The sequence below is a fragment of the Engraulis encrasicolus genome, chromosome 8 (assembly GCF_034702125.1).
Source record: "Engraulis encrasicolus isolate BLACKSEA-1 chromosome 8, IST_EnEncr_1.0, whole genome shotgun sequence".
Classification (NCBI taxonomy): domain Eukaryota; kingdom Metazoa; phylum Chordata; class Actinopteri; order Clupeiformes; family Engraulidae; genus Engraulis; species Engraulis encrasicolus.
Window position 1 is genome coordinate 45,638,817 of NC_085864.1, and position 27,641 is coordinate 45,666,457.

Below are 27,641 nucleotides of genomic sequence, written 5' to 3' on the forward strand. Positions count from 1 at the left end.
ATGTGTGTTACGGTACCAAGTTGTTTTCCATGATCTGACCTGTCTTTGAAGAAGAACAGCGCTCCCCTGATATCCGTAACAGCATCGAAGGACAGCTTGGGGTCGCAGATGTCCTGCAGGTTCAGAGGCAGGCGGTTGGCAGGGCTAATGTAGGGGGGCCAGATGAACCGCGATGGAGAGAACAACCTTCGCCTCTGCGGCCCTGTAAACCACAACAATATTGTTTTTTGCAGAAGAGTTGGTAGAGCGCTACTAGTGTCCCTCAAAACCAACTGGTGCTCTTGGAAGTGGTTCAATGTTCAAAAAAGACCGAAGGAAAACAAATCCTTGGTCCAGGCACTTCAGTTGGTTAATGTTGGTAAAAAAACAAACTTTATTTAAAGGGCAAATGTATTAAAAAACACCAACGCGTTTCGGCGCTGTGGCCTTCACCATGGTGTCAAATTGTTTTTTTATTGTTTTATTTTCTTGTTTTGGTTTCTTTTTTTTAAAGACCATCAAACTTGTCAAAAGGGAAAAAGATGGAAATCCGTTTGTTAGATGAACCGGGATGGAGAGAACAACCTTCGCAGCCCTGTAAACAACAAATTGGTTTTTTTTTTAACCAGTTAACTGTCAAAACCCGTTCGCGGGTTTGAGATTCCATAGAATTCCATTGTTGTAGAATTCTACTGAGCACTAAGTGGTTTTTAAAGACCATCAAACTTGTCAAGGGGAAAAATATGGAAATTAGCCTCATGGCTATAATCTTGTATGTTTTGCATTTGTCTTAAATGTTATTATGGTGTCCCTTTGTCAAATAAATAAACTTCAAACTTCTAGAAGGGTTGCTATTCATTTTTATGTTCCGGTATGTATTTATTCAATTCCTTGTTTCATTGACATCATTTTTCATGACGTCACAGGGGTTTAAATGGGCTGAAACTATTCTGCCACCTGTGACCTCAAAAAAGAAAAAAAAAACCCCATCAAAACAAATAAATACCACACCAGAGGGAGTATTATTAGGGCTGTAACAATACTGTATCGAACCGAGAAATCATGATACACAGTCACGCTACTGTATTGCAATACAAGGAGGCAGCATCGTGATACGCCTTTTCAAAGTTTTGTTATCCATCAGTCCAGACAACAACCACATGATATGATCTGATGAGTCCTTCCAAGCTTCCAAGCCTACTATTACAATTGCTATTCATTATTTTATTTCATAATGTTAGCAAATCGTGGGGTGTATTAAAAACTGTGGGTCATAAATCGTGATAAGAATCAGATTGTGAGTTAAGTGTATCAGTACAGCCCAATATGTACAGTCCCAAGAAAAAGTGTGTACACCCTTTGAAATTTCTTACATTTCTGTCAAAATTGGTCATAAAGCATGATCTGATCTTCCCGGAAATCACAAGAAGGAACAACCAGAGTCTGCTTTAACTAATTCAACCCAAGCATTTACAAGTTTACTTATTTTCATTGGCCATAAGATGTAAACATTCACAGGACAGAAAGGCATAAGTAAGTACACCCTTGCATTCAATAGGTTTTAACCCTAAGTTTGTCGCAATAACCTCAACCAGATGTTTCCTGTAGTTGCAGATCAGATTAACAAAACAATCTGGATGTATCTTGACTCCCTCTTCTTTAGAAAACTGCCCTTCTGCAGCAAGGTTTCTGGGATATCTGGAGTGAATAGCTTTCTTGACTTCATGCCATATCATCTCAAATGTTTTTTGTCAGAGCTTTGACTGGGCTATTCCAGAATGTGTATTTCATTGTTATGAAGCAATTCAAAAGTCAATTGCCTCTAAAATATGGGTTGTTGTCCCATTTCAGCACCCATCCTCTTGTGTGCCTCAACTGTGTGACAGACTACCTCACATTTTTTCTGTAAAATATCTCAATGAACTTCTGAGTTCATTGTTCCACTAATAATAGCAAACTGACAAGGGCCTGAGGCACCAAGGTAGCCGCATATAATGATTCTCCCGCCACCATACTCAAAGGTGGAGATGATGTTTTGGTGAAGGTGTGGTTCTCCAGTTCTCCTCCAAACATGATACTATGTGTTCCCCTGAAAAATTCAACTTTGGTTTCAACGTTGGTCTACAGAATATTTTGCAGTAATTTTATGAAGCATATAAATGCTTTTTTCGCAAACCTCAAAGGTGCAGCAAATTTTTTTTGGACAGAAACCCCATTAATTTTAGATTGGCAGAATGAACCCCATTTTTAGTTATTCTTGGTTACATCTCCACTTCTGAGTATGGTGGCGGGAGCATCATTATATGCGGCTACCTTGCTGCCTCAGGCCTTTGAAAGTTTGCTATTATCAGTGGAGCAATGAACTCAAGTTTATTGTGATATTTTACAGAAAAAAACGTGAGGAAGTCTGTCACACAGTTGAAGCACATAAGAGGATAGGTGCTGAAATGTGACAACAACCCATACTTTAGAAGCAAATCTAAATTAGAATGCCTTCATAACAATGAAATACACATTCTGGAATAGTCCAGTCAAAGCCCTGACTAAAAATAATTGAGATTATATGGCATGAAGTCAATAAAGCTATGCACTCCAGACATCCCAGAAACCTTGCTGCCGAGAGGCAGTTCTCTAAAGAAGAGGGAGACAAGATACATCCAGATATTTTTGTTAATCTGATCTGCAACTACAGGACAAGTCTGGTTGAGGATATTGCAACTAACTGAGGGTTAAAACCTATTTAATGCAAGGGTGTACTTACTTATGCCTTGCTGTCCTGTGAATGTTATAGCCTTATGGCCAATAAAAATATGATAACATGTAAATGTTTGTGTGGAATTAGTTAAAGCAGACTCTGATTGTTCCTTCTTGAGATTTCCGGGAAGATCAGACCATGTTTTATGATAAATTTTGACAGAAATGTAAGAAATTTCAAAGGGTGTACAAACTTTTTCTTGGGACTGTATGTATATAATACTATATATATTCATACCATTAAGATTGATGATGTCTTTGTTGGAGAGTAAGGCTCTGTCAGCCTGTATGTGTTAATGATACGACTAATTATTATTCTTTTTATTAATAATAATTAATCATAATAATAAAAATAATAATATGAATAATTACTGTGAAGGGCGTTAAGGCTCACGATGTCTTCACTGCAGAGTAAGGCTCTGTCAGCCTGTATATGTAATAATAATACTAATTATTAATCATTAATAAAAAATACTAATAATATTAATAATTACCATATAGTGCGTTAAGGTTCATGATGTCTTCGCTGGAGAGTAAGGCTCTGTCGGCATGGGACCTGTAGATCGGGTACATGAGAGACTTGGGGTCTCTCGAGTGCCTTAAGCCCAGGGCATGCCCAAACTCATGTGCCGCCACTAAGAACAGGTTGAAGCCTTAGGGAAAAACAAACACACAAATAAGAGACAAAACAAGACACGCTAATCCAAAACCACACATGCGTGTGAAATACCGCAACCAGTGTTTTGCATAGAGGTTTTTAGCTTTGAAACAGCATGCCTGTGTTGAACAAAACAAATATCAGGTTTTCTGGAAACAGTGTAGAAGCCCTCATAATAGGAAAACATCCCCAAATGCTTTGAAGAAGACACTACGAAAGATCTCTAATAAAGAGTCTGTTGCACAAACGTTTTAAATGACAAAGCAAAGGAAACAGCGACAATTCAGACAGGCAAATCATTTGGCAATGAAATTCCCTACCATTGTACCTATGTTAAGTGTTCAGAATTGCGGTAATGGGACAACTGTGTTCTAGGTCCTTATTTTATTACAGTTACCTAATTTCTCACAAACGTCTATCCTCAATAATAGTGTAGTTAACTGATTATACGTGAGGCTGAAAATGATAACAGCAAACATTGTGACAAATGTAGCCTACCATTATCCTTTGTCTATATATTTCATCTTCTTAATTCCCTTTTTAAGGAGTGGCTAAGTGATTTGCGGTCGCGATAGCCTGGCTATGCCTCAAGACCTTCTCACTCACTCAGAGAGGGATTAAGTGCATTTGGCAAACACTCTTATGGTAACACTCCCTTTTAGAGGGCCTCTTCTTTGGACCTTAACCCCTTAGCGTAGAGCCTACTGTATGTTAGAGCCTTACTGTCACCAAAATTGTATCCCTTAATCCAGTGTTTCCCAACCAGGGGTACGTGTACCACTAGTATCACTTTTCGACCAGGGCCAGCCCGGTGCTGGTGCCGTGCTGGTGCCGGGCTCAGCACCGGTTCCACGTTTTTCGACCAATTATGACTGGTGCCGGTGCCCAAAAAAACCGGCACCGTCGGCTCCGCGAAGTTGCTGGGTCAGAGTTGAGCACCGCAAACGTCACTATGGCTGTTGTCACAGCAACCACGCCGCGTTGGGGAACGTCACTTATGTTTTTAGCTTTAGCAACATACCTCTAGCTAATACTTGTAACCAGCCGTAAAATGTCAAGTTTGGGTGAGAAAAGTAATGTATCGTGGTCCATTGAGGAAATGAACGCGTTAATTGGCATATGGGCATCTACCGAAATTCAGGAGAAGTTAGAGGGGGCTGTTAGAAAAGCGAAAATTTACGAGGAAATTAGGGTAGAATTGGCTGGGGTGGGCTTCCACAGAACGGTGGACCAAATTACAAATAAATTGAAAAAAATAAAAAAGGAATACCGGGACTATCGGAATTCATAGGACACGTACCCGACGTCTAGCGGAAAACCTTCTTCTACTGTGCAGCCTGTTCAGTGTGGTTAGACGCAACCACCCTTCATATTGACTTTGAATAAACATTTTAATAACGCTGACCAGCAAAACAAGACACACATTTCGTGGCGCCATGGTGGATGATCTCTGAGGTTGTTACCAGGGTAACATTATTGCACTTCACTACTCTAGAATCTATATCGGTTCGCGGACGTAAGATTCCATTCAGTGCTGAACCCTATGGAAATCCGTGCTGGTGCCGGGGCCGGAGCCAGCCTGAGGCCAGTTCAGCACCGGCTCCAGCACCAGCACCGGGCTGGCCCTGGTCGAAAAGTGATATAGGGGTACTACACGAGCACACCGCCAGGGGTACCTGGAAAAATATAATTACAAATGTATGGAACATGACATTGGGGTAGAGAAAGCGATATAGAACATGAGATAGGGGGTACACACGGTACAACAAAAAGGCTTTAGGTGGTACGCAAGACAAAAAAGGTTGGGAAACACTGCCTTAATCTGTTACTTAAAGCTCTCAGTAATGTCATAGCAATGTTGTTATGATGTTATGATGTAATTGAGTATTTTCAGCAAATAATGAACAGGTCCACCGGTGAGGCTATCTACTATACGTATGTAAGGACAACAAGCTTCACTGGGAAACCCAAACAAGAACTCTGTGCGCCTTGTAAATCTGCTTTTGTGGATACGTCTTCTAATCTTTTATTTTAGAGCAGTGATGAGCAACCTGTATGAAGAGCTATAAGCCAGGCCAGCTGTAATAGTTATTGAAAGGTTAATTACCATAGTACTACTATACGATGAAAAATAACACAGGGCCTTTAGTAATGCACTGTGATGCGGTCATCGTCATTCTGGTTACAACACATTTATAATGCTGTGTTTTAACAGGTCAAAAAAGTGTTACAAGTCATGTATTATGTTCACCTAATAAACTACCAGCAAAGAAGACCAGCGTGCGGTGATTTCTCTCCTTTACTTGACATTTATAACAGTGTGTTTTAACGAGTTAAAAAAGTGTTGGGAGTCTTTGCATTTATTCACCTTTAGGTCCAGCTGACCAGTACTCTTCATCATCGAAGTGCACGTCTCCTCCGATGCCCTCACCAGGCCCAAAGGCGTGAGCAAGAGTGCCGCCAGGGCCATCGAAAGGGAACGAATCACTATGGTCTGCAGAGAGAGAGGCATGCACACACACGCACGCACGCACACACGCACATACAGACACACACACGGACACACACACACACACACGGACACACGCACACACACACACACACACACACACACACACACACACACACACACACACACACACACACACACACACACACACAAACACACACACACATTAAAAGAATACTAAATGTATGATGTATGTATGATAATGTGCTACATGAATAATATTGATTGACTGAATGAATTATTGATTGATTGATTGATTGATTGAGTGATTGATTTCTTACCTCTCTTGGTGAAGTCCACCATGATATCGGCCATGTCAGAATAAGAGCGCACAAAAGACAGCTGACTGGCGCGCCCCCATACAGCCAAGGCCGAGCTGATGACCGAGTCCACCACGTTGGCAGGCATGTCACTGGTGTACCTGCCAATTCTAAAACAGGAAGAAAAGCACAAACACTAAATCCAACAAAGTGGTGATGATATGAATTAAATGCGTTTGCTTTTTCAATGTCAAAGTAGGTAGTGGTAGGTAAATGGACTTTTTTGTGAGATCAAGGAACAAAGAAGGAAGCGCCATGGTTTTTGTGGATGTGATTAAAAACACCATTTGTCAATTTGTGAGATTTTAGAAAAAAAAATCTGATATGCTCATGTATGTAATGTCAATATGATTTTTTCTCATCCCACAGGACAACACATATACAGTACAAATAATAATTAAAAAAAACGTATACAAATATGATGGCATCTTACATAAATAACAATGGACCACTTTATGGTATGCGCCATAACAGTGAGCACTCATACACAACACATTCCATGTTCTGCATGTGTGCCTTAGCCATGAGGAAAATGAGGAATGGACTACTTTTATAGGATTTGGCATGTAGCCATGTTGTGCAGTCCAAATATGAACCACTTTGTAAGATATATATAGGCCTATATATTAGACATGCACCGGATCCAAGATCCGGTTCCGGATCCGGCAGGATAATAGGGTTTTTCACAGGATCCGGTTCCGGCAGGATCTTAAGCAGTGGATCCGGTATCCGGTAGGATCCTAAAAATCACGATCTGGTGCATCTCTAGTTTTTACGTAGCCTAGGCTTTTCAGTCAGTCTTTCACAACCCCAATCGCTGCATGGAGTGAAAGCCCTTTGGAAGCAGCTGTTGCAGGCAGTGTGGCAGTAAGCCAATAAGTCTAAAAAATAGTTTGAGCCAACGTAATAAAAATGGCCCACATGTGCGAGTAGGCTATGTGTTTCAACCCTTTCGTAGGATCCAGTATCCGGTTCCAGATCCGGCAGGATCTTAAGCAGTGGATCCGGTATCCAGCAGGATCCTAAAAATCAGGATCCGGTGCATCTCTCCTATATATACACTGCATCCAGGGCCGCTGACAGCTTTGGCTATGTAATGGGGACCCTATTCCGGGCCCCCTCTCTACCAGTGTTAATTTTGTCAGCTTTTTTTGATTTAGTCGTAGTCTTAGTCACAATGACGAAAATCAATTTTAGTCTTAGTCATATTTTAGTCATTGCCTTCCCAATTTAGTCTTAGTCTTAGTCTAAATGACGAAAATCAATTTTAGTCTTAGTCAATTTTTAGTCATTTTCGTCATTTTAGTCAACACTGTACATTACAGAACTTCTCCACACACTTTTAACATATATCATTGACTGTAGAGAATAAACCTTCTCCGCACACTGCTTCTCTTTTTAACATATATCACACTGTACAGAATAAAACTTCTGCACACACTGGTTCTCTTTTTCTCTATTTTATTTAATACCAGTGTTAATTTTGTCAGATTTTTCAAATTTAGTCTTAGTCTTAGTCACAATGACGAAAATCAATTTTAGTCTTAGTCATATTTTAGTCATTGCCTTCCCAATTTAGTCTTAGTCTTAGTCTAAATGACGAAAATCAAAAAAGGGCATTGACGAAATATTTTAGTCATAGTCATGGTTGACGAAATTAACACTGCTCTCTACCTGGGCCCAGGACAACTCACCCCTTTGTCCCCATCTGTCAGATTCCCTGAATCATCAAGTCAAGTCAAGTCAAGTTGGTTTACAACTTGTCAATTTCTTTACATGCACTGGTCATACAAATAATTTGAAATTACATTTCTTGCTTTCCCATGCAGACATAGACTAATCTAGGTAAGGACATAGACAGTATAGACATAGACAGTACTCATACATGGACATAAGACAGTATGGACATAGACAGTGCTCATACAGACATTTAAAGTGCAAGACTGGACAACAGTCTTTAACTGTGTGTAATCAGAGAGAGTAGAGAGAGAGAGGTTCCATTGGCCCATTGTTTCCTGGTACTATTATGGCCCCCCTTGGGCAGACCTAGGCAGACCTAAGGACTGTTCTATTCATTGTAGGAGCACTATGACACGCCCCTTTAGGCAGACCGGAACCTGGTCACATTAGGTGCCCATAGAAACCTATTATGTTGGCATATCTCTATTAAAGAATCTCTGCCGAAATTGTCCCATAACCTACATACCCGAAAGAGATGACGTTCTTCTTCCAGCGTTGCTGCGTGCCCTGGCTGTAGTCCTCGACGTCAGAGACCCCACAGCGCGGCGTCCTCATCACGTCCAGCGTCTGGGCGTCCAGACTCCCTGTGAGGTCCAGCCCAAAGAAGCTCTGCATGTCCTCCAACTTGGAGGAGAAGACTGCTGCTGCATCATCGCTGCTGCTGCTGTTGCTGCTGCTGCTGTTGCTGCTGCTTCGCTTTGTGCGACTGACCACCGACGACGACGACTCCTTCTTCAAGTCATAAAAGCGCTGGAGGTACTCCTTCAAAGTTTATTGTTGCATGTAATTACAGACAATATAATACGTAAGAAACATACGCTCTGAAGTGCTACATGCGCTACAAGATCTACAGTAGACATATAACGCAAAACATCTGTGAATTTCCATCAATTTTCTTGTCAGTTGTTTTGTCAAAGTACTCACTGTCAATAAAACACTGATATACAGTAAATATGACATGAGTAAATAAACACACAGGATAAAAACTCAAAGGGAAAAAACAGGTATACATAAAAGTGTACAAAAACCCATATACTTTAAAAAAAACCCTAATCTTTATCTGCATGTCAGTGGACACTTGTCATTCACACAATTTCTGTCAAAGTTTTCACCAGCACAGTATGACAGTGAGTGAAGTTTGATACTCTGCTCTGTACTGTGATAATAAGCATAAATATGCAGACTTACGGTTGCCAAAGAGAGGTCATCGGAGGTCTCGCCTGTTTGCCCTGAAGCCTCTTCTCTTCTGGGTAACACCGCGGCGAAGCCCACACCACAGAAGCCCAAGGCAAATGTGCACAGCCAAGAAAACGCAAGCTCTTGCATCTTGAGGAGTCTAGAATAAAAGGACTGCTTTTGCGTACACCTCTTTATTTTAAGAAGTTCAGGAGGAAAGTCATTCTAGATGGGTATGTCTTCAAACGTGTCATTATACGTCTCCGCCATGACGCCAAAACCAGGAAAACCTCAATCAGCATCCATGGTATTAGGGAGGGGTTGGGCCTGGTCACAAACGAAATATGTCAGTTGGGAGATTATAAAAATGATTTTTTTAGACTGACAGCACACATTATAATGTACAGTACATGACATGTGTATCAACCCCTTCTCTCCATTGTCTTTTTGTAGGGGGAAAAAACCTAAATAGAACTTTTGAAGTGTAGTTGTGTAGTGTTGTACTCTGAGAGGTGGTAAAAATCAAGGTTTTCAAAGTGCACTCTGCCAAATGTCGCCATACACACCGCAAAATCCTTTGCAAGCTTGTTTAAATGTATCCAGATTGCACTAATCCATAGATTTCAACACCTTGTTTTACCCCTTCGTTGTGCGTCAATTCCAAGGTTGCTATGGGGCAAACACAGATGAAAATAACTGCCGCCAACGCACGCGAGAGATGCTTTAAAAATAGAAGGAAACAAAAATATTTCCCTGTCGTTCTCCTCTCCCATATAGTTTTGCAGGGCTTGTAACAGCAGACCCAGAGTAGTAATCTAACCAATTACAGCTTTTCTTACACTTTTTTTTCACTTCTTTGATTTTATTTTCGGGTACTGTACTGTAAGTTTGGGCACGAGAACAATGATGTGGCGTTTTCAAATGCGCAAATATGTAATTTTCCTTGGTGACATTGATTTTTTTGTTTAATCCCCAGTGGATGATCCTCAAAAGAATGCAACAGTGTAGATCTTAATTGTGTGGCTTGACTGCATTGCTTGGAACAACCCTATTGGATCTTGGAAGGCAGCCAGGGATGCTGGCAGCTTTTGCTGGGACCCAGGACAAAACCATCTGAAGGGGCTCCCCCTACCCAATACATATTAGGGGCGCAATTCTGGGCCCCCCATCTCCCTGGGCCCAGGACAACATAGCCCTTTGCCCCCCCCACCTATCGGCAGGCCTGCTCGCAGTCTCCACTCCCAGGCTGTGGCACGGCGGGCAGTGTGCCAGTGGGCCAGTGTTTGGGTGTAATTTGACATGATTGGGAGGGAGAGAGCAATGAATGCATAGCGTCAGCAGCTTGTGTGTGCAAACACGCATCATCTCAGGCCAGGGCACCCTATCCAGCCACAGCAGGGGAGCATTCCTTGTGGCTTTCTCTTTTTTATGTTTTTGGCTAAACTAGTGATGTGGTTTTCTGTCAGTCTACAAGCAAGGTTTTTACGTTTTTTTTTCTTTCTTCCATGTCAAAATCACTGTTTCATAATTCTGAGATTTCCTCAGCTTGTCGTTCGACATGAACGTGACCATCAACAATGCAATGCAACAATGCAACACTAAATGTGTGCTGTAATCAAAGCTACTTATTTGGCAATCTTGCACTTATACACTTATACATATCAAATATCTTCACCTGCAATCTGCCTGCTTATAATGAGTAAGTGAAAAGTAAAATTTCAGAAGGGATTTTAGGCATACATAGGCTACTCACATCTTTCATCAAGGACTACGCTGACGCTAATTGGATGAAGTCATGTGGAATGCTTGGTCATACTAATAACTACTGATTTATTATTTAGTAAATATTCATGAAAAGATCAAATTTGGCAATAGGCAGCACAGTTTCAATGAGCAGCATACAGTAGTTGCAATACCTACTCTGGCCACCATCCTACACAGTGCACCTTTAAAGGAACTGGGAATGCCAACCAGATTAAAGGAGCACTAAGAGACTTTTTGTGAAGGGATAATGTACCGTACGGTGATTAACGTGGCCAAATGCATGGAATATGTATTGCGCCAGATTTATTCACCGATTAGTTGTCATCTGCTGTATCCCTGAGAGGATGATGTTATAAAGAAAGACAGTTAAAAGGGGAAAAAAACAATGCAAGAAAATAAACACAGCCTATTATTGCAAAGTGTTCCTTGACACTTCCTCCAGGACATGTGTTATCATTAACATGTGGGTTTGCATTGTGACTTTGGCACCTTGACACTTTTGCATAGTGACACTTTGGACACTTTTCTAGTTTTTGATCTTGCGTGTGTGTGTGTGTGTGTGTGTGTTTGTGTGTGTATGTGTGTGTGTGCGTGTGCGTGTGCGTGTGCGTGTGTGTGTGTGTGTGTGTGTGTGTGTGTGTGTGTGTGTGTGTGTGTAAGTGGGATAGGGAGATCTGACCCTGTGAATATACAGTATGTATGGTGAATATTTGTGAATATCTGTGCAATGTTGTGAATAATGTCCTTTTGTCTTCTTCTGTATTTATGTATGTATGCATATATGCTACTTAACATCTTAATTTCCCTCGGGATCAATAAAATACTCTACTCTACTCTCTCTACTCTATCCTTAACATGTGTGCCGCTGGGGGGGTGGGGGTGCAAGTGTTACAGATTTTAATGGCCCTAGAACTGTCACAGGGGCCCTTAATGGGGCCCAAAATTCAAATCTTTCATGGGGCCCAAAGTTTCTGGCGACGCCCCTGACCCTTGAGTTCAAGATTGTGTGTTCAAGTTCTCAGACTCCGATAGAACCTTCGCTGCCACATTTTGGGACGTGTACAGCAAGAGGGCATCTATTCGTCTCCATCTGTTTTCCTCCAGTCACATTTCCCAGACTCTCTGAGACTGTTCCTTGAGACTCTTTCTGGACACTTCCACCTCCAAGACATGTGTTACCCTTAAGTTCCAGCTCTTGCGTGTTCAAGTTTTTCTCAGACTCCGTCGGTAAAACCGAATTCGCTGCCACGTTTTGAGCTGTCTGCAGCGGGCCGTCCTGTTCGCTCGCTCCAGAGAGCTCGGTCTTGCGTCCTCCTTCTGGGGCGCCCTTTGGAATCGGCGGCGGCGTCTTGGGATTTGTGTGCCTGCGAATCGTCCTGCGGTGACGTCCCCGGCGTGACTGGTTGCAGTGCAGGGTTCGTCGGCGATGCCATTGGCTGAGCGAGCGCTGGGCCTCGACGCTGAGTTGGCGTGCGGCCAACCGGGGGCGGAAGGTGCTGATGTAGAAGAGAGCGGAGTAGACGGACGTCAAGTAGTACCCACCTGGCAACATGGAAACAGACACAAGACAGGGAGCGGCATATTATATATAATATACGTCAAGTAGTAGCCATCTGGCAACGTGGAAACAGACACAAGATCGAGAGTTAGAGCGGAGTATATATTAAATACGTCAAGTAGTAGCCGCCTGGAAACGTAGAAACAGACACAGCGGCATATTATATATTATATACGTCAAGTAGTAGCCACCTCTCAACGTGGAAACAGACACAAGACAGGGAGCGGCATATTAATATACGTCAAGTAGTAGCCAACTCGCAACGAGAACATGACACAAGATCGAGAGTTAGAGCGGAGTAGCGGACGTCAAGTAGTACCCACCTGGCAAATTGTAAACAGACACAAGACAGAGAGCGGCATATTATATATTAAATACGTCAAGTAGTAGCCACCTGGCAAAGTGGAAACACAAGACACAAGACAGAAAGTTACAGCGGAGTAGAGCGATGTCAAGTGTTAGCCACCTGGCAACATGGAAACAGACACAAGACAGGGAGCGGCATATTATATATTAAATACGTCAAGTAGTAGCCACCTGGCAACGGAAACAGACACAAGATCGAGAGTTAGAGCGGAGTAGCAGACGTCAAGTAGTAGCCACCTAGCAACGTGGAAACAAATAGAAGACAGGGAGCGGCATATTATACTGTATTAAGTCCTTTTAATGTAGCGGTTCCCAAGGTCAGACGCGTGCGTGTGTGTGTGTGTGTGTGTGTGTGTGTGTGTGTGTGTATGTGCATGCGTGCGTGTGTGTGTATGTGTGCGTGATTATTTCTGTGTGTGTGTGTCTCACCCTCTCCCTGTAGTTGCATGGTGTGTGTGTGTGTGTGTGTGTGTGTGTGTGTGTGTCTCACCCTCTCCCTGCAGCTGCATGGGGTCCAGCAGCTCCATCATGTAGTCAGTGTCCACTTGCAGAGTGACCACATCGCTGCGGAGCAGCACCCACGTCAAACACGGCAGGAAGTCATCCGCCCCAAACACCACACCTAGCAACATCGCATCATAACAGTTTAAGATAACACCACGCCTGCAACATCGCATCATAACAGTTTAAGATAACACCACGCCTGCAACAAGACATCATAACAGTTTAAGATAACACCACGTCTGCAACAAGACATCATAACAGTTTAAGATAACACCATGCCTGGCAACATCGCATCAAAAATACTGAATCAGAGCAAGATATCGCAAAACACGCGCACTCAATGCAAAAGCGTGTGCTCAAGTTGGGTCTCCTAAAGGGGCGTTGTCCCTCCTGCTTCTTCTCTTTTTGAGGTGTTTGCGAAAGACATGCGCTACCGCCATCTACAGCGCTAAGGGGACAAAATGACGCTTCTTGTTATATCCAGCTTCTTTGATCGCATCATACAAGCAGAGAGTCGTATATGAGAGAGAGGTAAATCAGGGTGGTTCTTTTCCAGTATACATGTGATGTCGGGTGAACGTCCCTTCAGGAGACCTTCGATTAGGAGACCTTCAGAGTCTTGAGGTTGAGAGTAAATGGAGTTTCCTTAGCGCTGTAGATGGCGGTAGTGTACGTCTTGTGCAAACACCACATAAAGAGAAGCAGGAGGAGGGACAACGACCCCTTAGGAGACCGAATTTTGAGCACACTCCTTTGCATTGGATGGGCGGGATTTGACATATCTTTCTCTCTTATACGATATTTGATACAAGTTTAGACAACACCACACCTGCAACATGGCAACATAGAAGTACTAACCCCAACTCCGATGAAGTTGGGACGTTTGGTAAACAGTGAATAAAATCAAAATGCTATCATTTTCAAAACACTCAATCTATTCATTAGATGGAGAATAGTGAAAAGACAACATATTAAGTCTTAAAACCGAGAAAAAATATTGTTTTGGGGGACATATGTACTCATTTCTAATTTGAGAAATCCAACACGTCTCAAAAGAGTTGGGACGGGGACAATAAATGGCAGCAAGTGTCGAGGAAGACTAAAAACAAAACAAAAGACAACACTTAACAGTTAAATACATTAACCGATGAGATGATTTTATATAAAAAACAGTGTTAATTCCTATCTTGGACATGATTTCACCAGCTTAAATGGTGGGTGTATTCCTTGTCATGTTTTGCAATGTTTTCCTTTCTGTAGGGCTTACAGTGTGACAGGTCTTGACCAAAAACCCACCATTTTATCACATGCTGGTCCTTATGATGGAGCCAAACTGTTAAAACATAGTAGAGAATGCAATTTGACCTTACTATGTGGCAGTAATCGAAGATCTCCCTTCAAAATATAATGCATGAGTGGCTTTTCATGCTGTTTAAAACCCATTTATACCATTCAGCACTGTATTTAACTCTACAGATGAGTGAGAACATCTTAACCAATGCACTACTGCATCCGCATGCCATCATGGAGGCTGACTTTTGAAGCTAGCACTAACACAAGTTGGATGGTCCATTTTCACTGTAGCACAGGATGTGCAATGCTCTATTATTGTCAAAAAGAATGGACTTCTACAACTTCTGCTGACTTCTGTAAGCAAAGGACAGTTTCCCATGTCTTCTGGGTCTATTTCAAGTGAGCTCAGGTGCTTAGGAGAATGTTAAACCCCTGTGTCATTTTCATGCATTAAGCATTCTTAATATGGTCAATTTTCAATAGCTCTAGCACTCCAGGAATTAGAGTGAGACTACAGCCAATATATATTTCATGATGTCATGAACCTATACAATGATTTTATTAACAAAAATATGTCTTGTATACACTCAATCGTGGTAAATCAAAGGGAATTCAAAAATGTATGTAATAACTATGGTAATTATTCCCTTTGCATCTTTAATTCTGAGTGACTCAGCCTCTCTGTGATGATCTTATACCTGGACACCTATATTGTCCGTCAGTACAATTCATTTTGAAATGTTCTTCTTTGTTGTTTTATCTTATTTGGATGTTTACTAAATTTCACTGATCCCCTTTTGAGACGTGTTGGATTTATCAAATTAGAAATGAGTACATATGTCCCCCAAAACAATATTTTTTCTCGGTTTTAACACTTAATATGTTGTCTTTTCACTATTCTCCATCTAATGAATAGATTGAATGTTTTGAAAATGATAGCATTTTGATTTTATTCACTGTTTACCAAACGTCCCAACTTCATCGGAGTTGGGGTTTGTAAGTAAGATAACACCACACCTGGCAACATGATATCATACAAGTAAGTAATATAACACCACACCTGGCAACATGAAAGTGAAAGCTCAACTGGGAAACTCCAACTTCCATTGTCATTGTGACACAGCACTCCACAGCACACAAGTGAACACTGCACACAACTAAATTGCATTTATGCCTCACGCGTGCAAGGGGGCCGCCCACAATGGTGCCCAAAAGGGAGCAGTGCGGTCGGACAGTATAATGCTCAGGGTACCTCAGTCATGGAGGAGGATGGGGGCACTGGTTAATTACTGCCCCCACGAACCTGGCAGGTCGGGAGTCGAACCGGCAACCTTGGGGCCACAAGTCTGATGCCCTTACTGCTTACCCATGACTGCCCATGGCGTCATAAAAGTAAGCAAGAAATCACACCGACTTGAACCGTCTATCGCAGGGTTTCCCAAACTGGGGTGCGGCCTGCCTTAAGGGGGTGCGCGAGCTGAATAGAGCAATGGCGGATATGGTAGTTTTTATCCAGTATTAATGAACATTAGGTAGTTTTTAATTGTATGGTGCATTGTATGCTGGAACGATCCATCTGAAGTCTAGTTTAATTCCAAGGCTGTTGGAAAAGAGGATTCCCCAAAAACGACTGTGCTTAATATGCAGTGAATGAGCAGTGAATCCTTACTTGCGCGGCCATCAGCACACCAAAATAGAATGAACAGGGGGGTGCGCAGGGGAAAAAAGTTTGGGAACCCCTGGTCTATCGCATTGGTGCACTATGCCTTTGCATGTTGCCTCGTGCTCCACAACGCCATATGACAGGTTAGGTTTAGGGATGCTTTTGGCAGAGATTCTTTAAGTATATAGAGATATGCCATTGTAATAGGTTGCTATGGGCACCTAACGTGACCAGGTTCCGGTCTGCCTAAAGGGACGTGTCATAATATTCCTAGCATTGAATAGAACAGTCCTTAGGTCTGCCAGGTCTGCCTAAAGGGGGATTTCACCCCCCTCCCCCTTGCAATAATAGAACCCGGAAACAATGGGCCAATGGAACCTCTCTCTCTCTACTCTCTCTCCTTTTGTCTGGGCACAACTTTGCCTCCCTTTTTTGCTTCTTCGCAGTTCTTGTACTTTCAAACATGGAGCAGAGTGTGGAGCTTTCTTTTTATTTTCTTTAAACAACTACTGTAGATATGACTCACCAGGCTTGGCATTGGCGTTCATGCTGTGGTATATGGCCTTGCACACCTTCAGCAGTATCTGAACCTTCTTGTTGGGCGAGTGGGCCTTATGCATGGACGACCAGTGCTGCTGGATCTTCTCCATGGTGACTGGGTCTGGAACACCTGCGCCTGTTAAATGGATGGTAAATGGACTGCATTTACGTATATAAACGCCTTTCCACTCCTTTGAGCACTCAAAGTGTTTTACATTGTATGCCTCACATTCACCCATTCCCACATTCACACACCGGAGGCAGTGGCAGCCACGCAGGGTACCACCCAGCCACCGGGAGAAACTTGGGGTTCAGTAGCTTCTTGCTCAAGGACACAGCCATGGGGTCAGGCAGAGCGAGGCTCGAACCTGCAACCATCTGGTTGCTAAACGGCTGCTCTACCACCTGAGCCACCACTGACCTGTTGTAATGACCGAATTGGCTCACTTTTAGTTTTTGACTCTCATTTTATGTTAACATCAACAAAGAGGGCATTTAGTTGTTTCTTTCTTAAAGGGACACTGTGTGAGATTTTTAGTTGTTTATTTCCAGAATGCATGCTACCCATTCACTAATGTTACCTTTTTCATGAATATTTACCACCACCATGAAATTCTAAGTATTCATTATGACTGGAAAAATCGCACTTTTCATACATGAAAAGGGGGATCTTCTCCATGGTCCGCCATTTTGAATTTCCAGAAATAGCCATACTGGAAAATATTAGTTTATTACTTAGTAAACTATCATGAAAAGGTCAAATTTGGCAATAGGCAACCCAGTTTCAATGGGCAGCAAAATTGCAGTACCTTTTTTGACCATTTCCTACACAGTGTCCCTTTAATTACTACAAAAGGCTGCCATACGCATATGCACATGCACACACTCACAAACAGAAACAGAAACACACACAAATACAGACACACACAGACACACAGACACACAGACACAGACACAGACACAGACACAGACACAGACACAGACACACACACACACACACACACACACACACACACACACACACACACACACACACACACACACACACACACACACACACCTGCGCGGCCCTCCAGTTCCTCCAGGCTGCGTCCCTCCAGAGTGCTCTTGTTGTTCTCGAGCATCTGGAAGCTGCCGTCCAGGCTGTGCGAGGTGTGGATGCAGGAGTACAGGTGGGAGCAGACCGGCTTCAGGGCCACCTTGTGCAGCGAGATTTCAAGCATGGCGTCTGAGAGTAGAGTAGAGTACAGTAGAGTAGAGTAGAGTAGAGAGTAGAGTAGAGTAGAGTAGAAGAGAGTAGAGTAGAGTAGAGTAGAGTAGAGTAGAGTAGAGTAGAGTAGAGTAGAGTAGGGTAGAGTAGAGTAGAGTAGAGTAGAGTAGAGTAGAGTAGTGTAGAGTAGAGTAGAGTAGAGTAGAGTAGAAGAGAGTAGAGTAGAGTAGAGTAGAGTAGAGTAGAGTAGAGTAGAGTAGAGTAGAGTAGAATAGGAGTAGAAGAGAGTGGAGTAGAGTAGAGTAGAGTAGAGTAGAGTAGAGTAGAGTAGAGTAGAGTAGAATAGAGTAGAGTAGAGTAGTAGAGTAGAGTTGAGTAGAGAGTAGTGTAGTGTACTGTGTAGAGTAGAGTAGAGTAGAGTAGAGTTAAGTAGAAGAGAGTAGAGTAGAGTAGAGTAGAGTAGAGTAGAGTAGAGTAGAGTAGAAGAGAGTAGAGTAGAGTAGAGTAGAGTAGAGTAGTGTAGTGTAGAGTAGTGTAGAGTAGAGTAGAGTAGAGTAGAGTAGAGTAGAGTAGAGTAGATTAGAGTAGAGTATTATTTATTGTTCCCGGGGGGGAATTAAGGTGTCAAATAGCAAACATACATACATAAATACAAAAAAACATTACACACGAGACATTACACACATCCTCACATATATATTATTAACCATATATACAGTAGGTCACTCTTACATACATTTAGAATGAGAGTGAGGAGGAGAGACAAACAAGACAGCAAAGGAGACAACAACAAAAATCCACAGGAGAGGAGAAAATTTGTGAGATTGTGAGAGGGCATTTTCACACCTAGTTCCCTTTAAGTGAACCAAACTCAAGTCTTCTTTAAGTGGACCAAAAAGTGAACAGACACCAAAAGGACTCTTCCTTTCTGTTTTTGTTCATATTTTGAGCGTATAACGAAAATACTCATACTGTACATGTAGTGAACTTTCTACACTGCCCATGCCAGATGCTAATTAAAGGGCCACCAAAACCTTAGCAGCGACCCTGAGTCTTGCTTACCCAGGTCAGTGTCGGGTAGATCCACCAGGCTGTCGCAAGATTTATTATATTATGTCATTCAGGTTTTTTTAAAAGCACCAAGACACTTTATTTTTTCATTACTTGATTGTTAGATATTACTTGATTGTTAGAGTGGGTGGTACAAGTTCTACCTCAATTTGATAATGTTAAAGGAATGTTTATTTTTAGCTTGAGACCTGGAATATTTGTCATTTTTTAACCTTTCTTTTAACCCATACCAGCCCCAAATAGGCCCCAATAGTCCAGCAGCATGGTAAAATGTGTCCATTTGTGTCTGTATGCGGTCTACCGTACTGTATTGGTCGGGAGGGAGGCTTACTAACGTTCCACGGCACACTCTGTTACACTCTGTAGTTGGCCTCTCTTACACTTAGGTCCTACAACACCTTAGCAGCGACCCTGAGCGCTGCTTACCCAGGTCAGTGTCGGGTAGATCCACCAGGCTGTCTAGGAGGCTGCCGACGTCAGAGTAGTCGAGCAGCGTGTCCCTGAGGGAGGTGAGAGAGGAGCGCACCTCCTGCAGGATGTCCGTGCTGCTGGTCCTCCCCTCCACCTCCACCACCACCGCCTGCTGCTGGGTCTGCTCCAGGAAAGTACGCAGCGCCTCCGCGAAAAAGCCGCCCTTGCTCCTGCTCAACTCCTGCACGCGGTGGACCAGCTTCTTCTGGGGGTTCACCAGGCCACTGAGCGCGTGGCCCACAGCGGACAAGCGGTTCTTCACCTTAACAAAAAGGGTAATCAAAGTACATATATCAGAAAGTGACTTAAAATGCCATGATTAAAAGACCCAACATGTTTCCGACCGCACTGGTATTCATCCTCAGGGATTAGTTCTTCACCTTAACAAAATGGGCAATCCAAGAAAACAGATGAGGAAGTGAATTTAAAATGCCCTTATTAATGTATGGCTAAAGCATGATTAAAAGACCCAACATGCTTCCAATCGCACTGGTCTTCATCCACAGGGATTAGTTCTTCACCTTAACAAAAAGGAAAATCCAGGCGCAACTCCAAGTAAATAAATGAGGAATAGAATTAAAATGCCCTTATTAACTTACGGCTAATGCACGAGTAGCCCCTTGTTGCACACCGTGCCTCCAGTGGCACGCTGTAATAGTCATTGAAAAAGTTAACTACCATAGTACTACACTTCTATGACATAACACAGGGCCTTTAGTAACCTACTATGACTTGGTCATTGCCATTCTGATAACAGCTATGGTAGGTAGCAGGCTTCACTCGGGTTTCTTGATTAATTTTGAGGGCGCTGGCCCAAATAAAACACTTAGAATCAAAAGAGAAAGGGGCACACCTTGCATCAAACTGTTTTCTTTATTTTTGTGCACAGACACGCAGTGGTGTAGTGTACTTTTTAATGGTGGGTATACTCTATATTTAAAAAAAAAATTGAAGTGGGTATACTGTATATAATTGTGCTATTCAAAACAATGGATCAATCGATTTTAAGTGGGTATACTGAAATCCCTGAAATTTAGAAGTGCGTAGGCCTATACTCCGTATACCCGCGTTCTACATAGACTACACCACTGCAGACGCGTTTCGGCGTGTGCCTTCCACAATGTGCAACCATTCGGATAACAGCAAATTTATAACGCTGTGTTAAAAGAGCTAACATGTTTCGACCGCACTGGTCTTCACCAGGGCTTTGTTCCTCACCTTGTCGGCCAACAGCAGGCGGGGGTGGAGAGAGATGGCGGGACTAGAACAACTCGGGGAGTCGCTCTCTTCCTCTATGCTGCTGATCGAGAGGGAGTCCAGCTCTCCGACGGACGTAGGCTGCAGAAGGGAGGGCGGGGGAGGGGGAGACGTCCACAGGTTCCCCTCCACCCAGGAGACGCGGTGGGGGGACTGCGGCGCGGAGCTGTAGAGGCCGGAGGAGTTCCCCGTGGAGGCGCGTTGGAGACGGTGGTGGTCACTGATGCTGCTACTGGTGCTGCTGCTGCTACTGGACCTGCGGAGACGCACTGTAGATCCCGGAGACACCCAGCCCACACCTCCACCTCCTGCACACGGAGACACGCAGCCCACACCTCCACCTCCTGCAGACGGAGACACGCAGCCCACACCTCCACCTCCTGTACATGGAGACACGCAGCCCACACCTCCACCTCCTGCACAATATGGAGAAAAAAACGCATGTCAGTCAGCCCTCTCTCAATCTCTCTCTCTCTCTCTCTCTCTCTCTGGTCAGACTGAGTTCTGGTTGAGGACAGAGAAACACACACAGACAGTGTTTCTGTAAACCATCCATGTGGATAAACAATCAATCAATCAATCAATCAATCAATCAATCAATCAATCAATCAATCAATCAATCAATCAATCAATCAATCAAATACTGTAGTGCCATTTTACATTAGTGTACCTGAGGGTTCAGAGTAGCTTCCCAGTGTATCCTCGTCCAATGAAATTCCTCTGTTCTTCCTTAGTCCCGCCCCTCCCCAGGGCCTAGTGGTGCTGAGCCTCCTCTCAAACTTACGGTTGTCTGGGTGACTGGCCCTCTGTGTGCTGATTGGCGCATGGGAGAGCCAATCTCGTCCATGCTCATGTGAATAAAGTGGGTTGACAACGCAGAGAGCTCCACTGGTGGTGGTCAACTGTCAGACAGACAATAGCACTTCATTTTTATCATTATTTTGGTGCTTTATTTTCATCTTTGTGTTGAAAAGCAATTAAAGGTGCACTGCACAATATTTGTATTACATTACAATATTCCTGGCTGAGCACTCTGTTCAGAGCTGTTCGCTCTGAATAAACGAGCAAAAAGTTAAATAAGTGTGTGATAAACTTCTTTCTTCTGAAGTATTGAACACTCCTGCCTTAACCAGCACCTTCAGTAGAAGCTGTGCATGGATCTTTGAACTGTTGCTATCTTGAAAGGTGTTTTAAATAAAATGTATTACCTGTATGGTGCACACCACTGATGGAGGCACTACTGTGGAAGTTGATGATTCTGATTCTGATGGGGGGCACAGCCAGGACACTTGAGAGAGAGAGTGAGAGTGAGAGTGACAATGAGAGACAGAGAGAGAGAGTGAGTGAGTGAGTGAGTGAGTGAGTGAGTGAGTGAGAGAGAGAGAGAGAGAGAGAGAGAGAGAGAGAGAGAGAGAGAGAGAGAGAGAGTGAGAGTGAGGGAGAGAGAGAGAGAGAGAGAGAGAGAGAGAGAGAGAGAGAGAGAGAGAGAGAGAGAGAGAGAGAGAGTGAGAGTGAGGGAGAGAGAGAGAGAGAGAGAGAGAGAGAGAGAGAGAGAGAGAGAGAGAGAGAGAGAGAGAGAGAGAGAGAGAGAGAGAGAGAGAGAGTGTGTGAGACACTAGACATGAAAGTGAAAGACATGTAGAGGCGAGAGGAAGTGCATCTTTTTAAATAACTGTGCACAGAAATGAACACTTACTGTCACTCAGCAGCCACCAACACAATACACAAGTCTCCTAGGCTCTAGACTAACACCCGCAAACCAGCCGAATGCGGGTAAAAATTCAATTTATAGCCACTTTGATCGATTGGTGAGTAAGATTGACATCTACTCAGCATTTTGGCTGATGATGAAGAAAGGTAATTTAGAGCCTTGCAAACCTTGCAAATACTCCGGGCATTTCAGCTCAGCAAAGACATTCTAAACTTGAGTCTACTGTTCCTTTAAAGGGACACTGTGTGAGATTTTTAGTAGTTTATTTCCAGAATTCATTCTGCCCACTCACTAATGTTACCTTTTTCATGAATACTTACCACCACCATAAAATTCTAAGTATTCATTATGACTGGAAAAATTGCACTTTTCATACATGAAAAGGGGGATCTTCTCCAAGGTCCGCCATTTTGAATGTCCTAAAATAGTAATTTTTAGCTGCAAAAATGACTGTAATTGGACCATACTATTTAGTATTTGTTTATTACTTAGTAAACTTTCATGTAGAGATCAAATTTGGTAATAGGGAGCCTAGTTTCAGTGAGAAGCATAGTTGCAGTACCTTTTTTGACCATTTCCTCCACAGTGTCCCTTTAACCCCTTTGCGCAGAGCCTATGTTATAACCTTACTGTCACCCAAATTGTAATGGCTGTGTCTTAATCTGTTACTTATGGCTCTCAGTACTGTCACAGCAATGTTGGTATGATGTAGCTGAGTATTTTGAGTAAATAGTGAATAGGCCCGCCGGCGAGCCCATCTGCTGTAAGAGGCTACAGGTGGACTGTGTAGGATGGTGGTCAGAGTAGGTATTGCAACTATCCTGCTTATTGACACTGTGTGTCCTATTGCCAAATTTGATAGTTTCATGAATATTAATTAAATAATAAACTATTATTTACTAGTATGACCAAAGCTTATTTCTGGAAATTCAAAATCGTGGACATGGAGAAGATCTCCTTTTCATGTAAGAAAAGTGACATTTCCCCTGTCATAATGAATACATTTGTGACTGGGGAGCATGAAATCTGGAAATAAACTAGTAAGAAATATGACAAAGTGCTCCTTTAAACAACACTAGATGGAGCAGAAAATGTGGTGTGATATCCAGAGAATCCCCCATTGCTGCAGACAGACTCTTCCCTGTACCTAACTCACAAAGCCACAGAGAGAAGACATCATTCTAGGAAAAACAAGCAAGAGAAGGAGTTGGTTTACTGGGTCCAAGCTGAGATTGGTGCTTCACAGAGGAGCTTGGCAGGCTGGAGATCCAAGAAGGGACCAGCAGACACATAGGCAGCACATCCCTGTAGACAAAAAATAAAGATGAGATTAAAATATTATTTGTAAAATAACATTAGATTACTGTACTTTACATTTCACTAAGCCAATGCTTTTATTCAAAGCAACTTGCTTATTATTGGTTACAGTCCCTGGAGCAATGTGAGGTTAGGTGCCTTGCTCAATGGCACTTCAGCCATGTATGGAGGGAGAAGTCAGGTGGGATTCAAACTTACAACCCCCAGATTGAAAGACCAACTCTCTAACCACTAGACCACCACAGCTAACTGAAATAGAAAATAAATAAATCGTTCCAACACTGCACTGAATGCTTCTGAACACAATTACAGACATATAACCTTAAAAACTTGGCAAACCTGGTCAGAGTGTAGAAAGCGACCAGCTGGGCAATGTCAGGAAAGGCCAGGTGAGACTGCTCCAGTTGCACCACTGGGGTGAGACAGACAGCAAAAAAGAAGTTAATGAATAGGAGAGGAAGAAAATGAAAAGAGCAGAAGGGAGATACAGAGACTGATTAAACAGACCAGACCATATTTGAAGTTTAAAGGACAAGTGCGCTATTTTGAATATTCAAAAGTCCGCCTTGGGCTTCCTTGCTTGCATGTTTACCTACAGTATGCCGGTAAACAATATCAGTGTGTATTTCTTGTAGTGACTCTATGTTGACTTGCATGTTTACCTGTGCCGGATCTACAGATGGGGAAATCCTTCACAGACTCGCCTGCACCCTTCACACACACGCACAGTAGCTCTGGCTGACCAGCGGCATCTCGCAGAACAAGGAAACTCTGTAATACAGAAGGAAAAATGTCTTAAATCCGCTTTGCATTCTTTATAATACAAGGAACAAGGAAACTCTGAAAGAAAGAAATACACAAGGACAGATTAACGCACGGGCCTACCGGGCACAGGCCTCGGGGCACAAGAGTCAAGGGGGCCCTGAAGGCCAGACCTCTGTATTCCCATTCTCATGCGTTAAGATTGCTCTTTTAAAAACGGCATTTTCATATTTTGTTGGGGACCCCTTCGACCCTCCAACCACCTCCCCCACCCCCGACAAACCCCTCAAAATATTTGGAAACCAGCAACATCCATGGAGGGGGGGCTTTCTTGTTGTCTGGCCCAGGGGCCGAAGGAATCACTTGTATCGCTCTTGCTACCCAGTCCAGTGATTCTCTGTCGTGTAATCTTCTCACGGCCAGCGTGTTCACCCGGTAAACACCGGCCGTTATCCTCTTATAATATCTAATCATATGCAAAACAGGTTTCTGTGTTCTTCCTTCTTTCGTTCTTTAACTGTATACTGAAGATCACTCCTCTCTATCTCCGTCTCTGTCACAACAACCTTATCATCATCACGTACTTCTGATGTCACATGGGTTATTTTTTTGTTCCTTCATCATCGTGAATAGGGAAGTGGGCTGCTGAGTTGCACTCTGCACTCTGGTGCCTTATCCAACAACACTGTAGTACCGTATAATTATGGGGGGAACTGTATTACAACTAACTGTCCTAATCAGACAAGTTCAATGTTCCCCACATAGGGCTGAGACATTGCGATACGCAGAGTTACCGCACGAATAGATAACCACAGAAATACACCAGCGGCGATCTGAGCGAGTCGAGCGACGGAAGTAATTGACTTTGTATTGAGTCGAGAGACAAAAGCGATTCTGGAGACTAGAGCGATTTGCGCGACGAGCGCGACAATTTGAAGTTGAAATCTTTTCAACTTTCTATGATGCGGTTCGGCGACAAGCCGCGACAGCCAATGACTGTATAGAGGTCAGTGACCACAGCCAATGGGAATGCTTGAATGCTTTGCCTTCTGCCTGTACGGACATACTAAGCCCATACGACTTTGTTGCCGTCGACCAACGTTGACAGAATCACGTGAGCGAGAACTTGGTGTCACGATGTGGGTGTTATTAAATACAGCGCATTTAAAGTCGGCCACAAATATGAACAAGACGATGAGCTCGCACCGGTTTGCTCTACTAACACACCACGTGTGAGGAGTGGGAGGACAGGCAGTGAGGAGGAGCTGAAGTGGGGACCTGCGCAAACTTGTGTAGAGGTGTGAGACAAGACCCATATACACACGTGAGTGAGTTATTGACCAACCAGTTCATGGGCGCGTGACCTCGGAGGCAGTCCGCTGAAGAGCGTTGAAGGGGATAAGCAACTGCAGAGGTTGCAAGATCTGACTGCAGCCGCATTCATCCCGCGATAGTTTTACACCATGTGACATGTCACCTCGTCAACGCAACGTCGACGAAATTTCGAAGTTTGACAGGAAATCTAACCGTCATGCAGCATTTTCATCCAGGGTGCATTGCTGTCTAAATGCGCATGTATGCGTTGATGTCATGTCGAATGTACTTACTCTTGTCTCCTCAATCGCTTGTATCGCTTGCTGCTACACTCTGTCGCTTGAATCGCATCGCCGCTGGTGTATTTCTGCGGTAAGGCGCGATGCGATTCAAGCGACAGAGCGATACGCGCGATTGAAGAGACTACAGTATGTCCGTTACAAGCAGAAGGCAAAGCATTCAAACATTCCCATTGACTTTGGTCACTGACCTCTCTACAGTCATTGGCTGTCACGGCTTGTCGCTGAACCGCGTCATAGAAAGTTGAAAGGATTTCAACTTCAAACTGTCACGTTCGTCGCGCAAATCGCTCTAGTCTCCAGAATCGCTTTTGTCTCGCGACTCAATACAAAGTCAATTACTTCCGTCGCTCACCTCGCTCTTGTCGCGGTATGTGTATCTGTGCGGTTATGATACTGTATGTTCATGATGCAAGAAGGTAGTATCGTGGTACTCTATTTCCAAGTTCGAGTTAAAAAGTTAAAGAGTTAGGCTAATCCCATTGGCCTCCGTGTTCCATTTTTACACAAAGATGGCGGCTCAAGCCTTCAACACACAGCTTGCCATTAACATAGTTCCAAAACAGTTCCAGGAAGTGAGTGTACAACACAGAAAGTGCAAAAGAGGTAAATGTAAGTCATTTAATTCATTCTTACGTCATCTTTGCTTATTATGTAGTGGCTCCGGGTTAGTCTCTAGGCAACAGAAAATCTCTGCCTAGAATGATTTGAATCTAGATGAATCATGTCACCAACCGACTTCCTGTATCCCGGTTGTTACAACTCTGGGGTGCATTTCACGAAAGCGTAGTAGTTAGCAATTACCAACTTGGGTAGTTGCCAACTACCGTAAGTAGCTACCGTAGTTAGCAACTTCGCTTTCAAGCAATGTCTACTTTTTTTATGGTGGGTATACTGTATATTTGAGCATTTTTTGAAGTGGGTATACAGTATATATTTGTGCTATTCTAAATAATGGATCAATCAATTAAAGATACTGAAATCCCTGTAATTTTGAAGTGGGTATACACTGTATACCTGCGTTCTACGTAGACTACACCGCTGCTTTCGAGAAATGCAGCCCTGAATTCCATAGTTCTGGGGTTCACGTTTTAGCCACTAGATGCCACTTACCCCTGCGGGTCGACCCCAGAGAGCTGCACAGGCTCCCTCCTTGTTCCAGGGTGGCCCCGGCGCCCAGGCCTCCTGGCACGCCTTCAGGTGCAGCAGCAGGGAGAAGTAGCCACCGCAGGGGTGCGGGGAGTCTCCGTTGGCCATCCTCATGCAAGACTTAGCCCCGCTGTTAAAGCACAACGAGATCATCTTATTTTAAAAAATCACACTAACGTGTCAGAAATGCAATAAGTCTTCAAGGCATTTAGCTTTGGAATGGCATAATAAGGATGAGTCGAATGGGAACATGTTG

At 43.3% G+C, this 27,641-nt stretch overlaps 2 protein-coding genes across 2 annotated transcripts in view; both read right to left on the minus strand.

Annotated features, from left to right (window-relative positions):
* Nucleotides 1-9,340, minus strand: part of LOC134453927 (uncharacterized) — a 34,578-nt gene extending 25,238 nt beyond the window's left edge. The window contains exons 1-6 of the mRNA XM_063204675.1: nucleotides 9,149-9,340; nucleotides 8,427-8,722; nucleotides 6,182-6,330; nucleotides 5,760-5,885; nucleotides 3,228-3,386; nucleotides 40-202 (exon numbers count right to left, since the gene is read on the minus strand). Of these exons, the coding sequence (XP_063060745.1) occupies nucleotides 40-202; nucleotides 3,228-3,386; nucleotides 5,760-5,885; nucleotides 6,182-6,330; nucleotides 8,427-8,722; nucleotides 9,149-9,286 (1,031 nt within the window). The 5' untranslated portion in view covers nucleotides 9,287-9,340. The remainder of the gene's footprint in view (nucleotides 1-39; nucleotides 203-3,227; nucleotides 3,387-5,759; nucleotides 5,886-6,181; nucleotides 6,331-8,426; nucleotides 8,723-9,148) is intronic.
* Nucleotides 9,341-11,531: 2,191 nt separating this feature from the next.
* Nucleotides 11,532-27,511, minus strand: rinl (Ras and Rab interactor-like). The gene is made up of 12 exons (XM_063204509.1): nucleotides 27,350-27,511; nucleotides 24,524-24,632; nucleotides 24,201-24,273; nucleotides 23,761-23,849; nucleotides 22,042-22,121; nucleotides 21,504-21,735; nucleotides 20,795-21,249; nucleotides 19,532-19,838; nucleotides 17,885-18,052; nucleotides 16,811-16,960; nucleotides 13,315-13,446; nucleotides 11,532-12,442 (listed from the first exon to the last, which is right to left on the minus strand). The coding sequence occupies exons 1-12, from the start codon at nucleotides 27,497-27,499 to the stop codon at nucleotides 11,919-11,921; spliced, it is 2,469 nt and encodes an 822-aa protein (XP_063060579.1). The 5' UTR covers nucleotides 27,500-27,511; the 3' UTR covers nucleotides 11,532-11,918.
* Nucleotides 27,512-27,641: the final 130 nt, after the last annotated feature.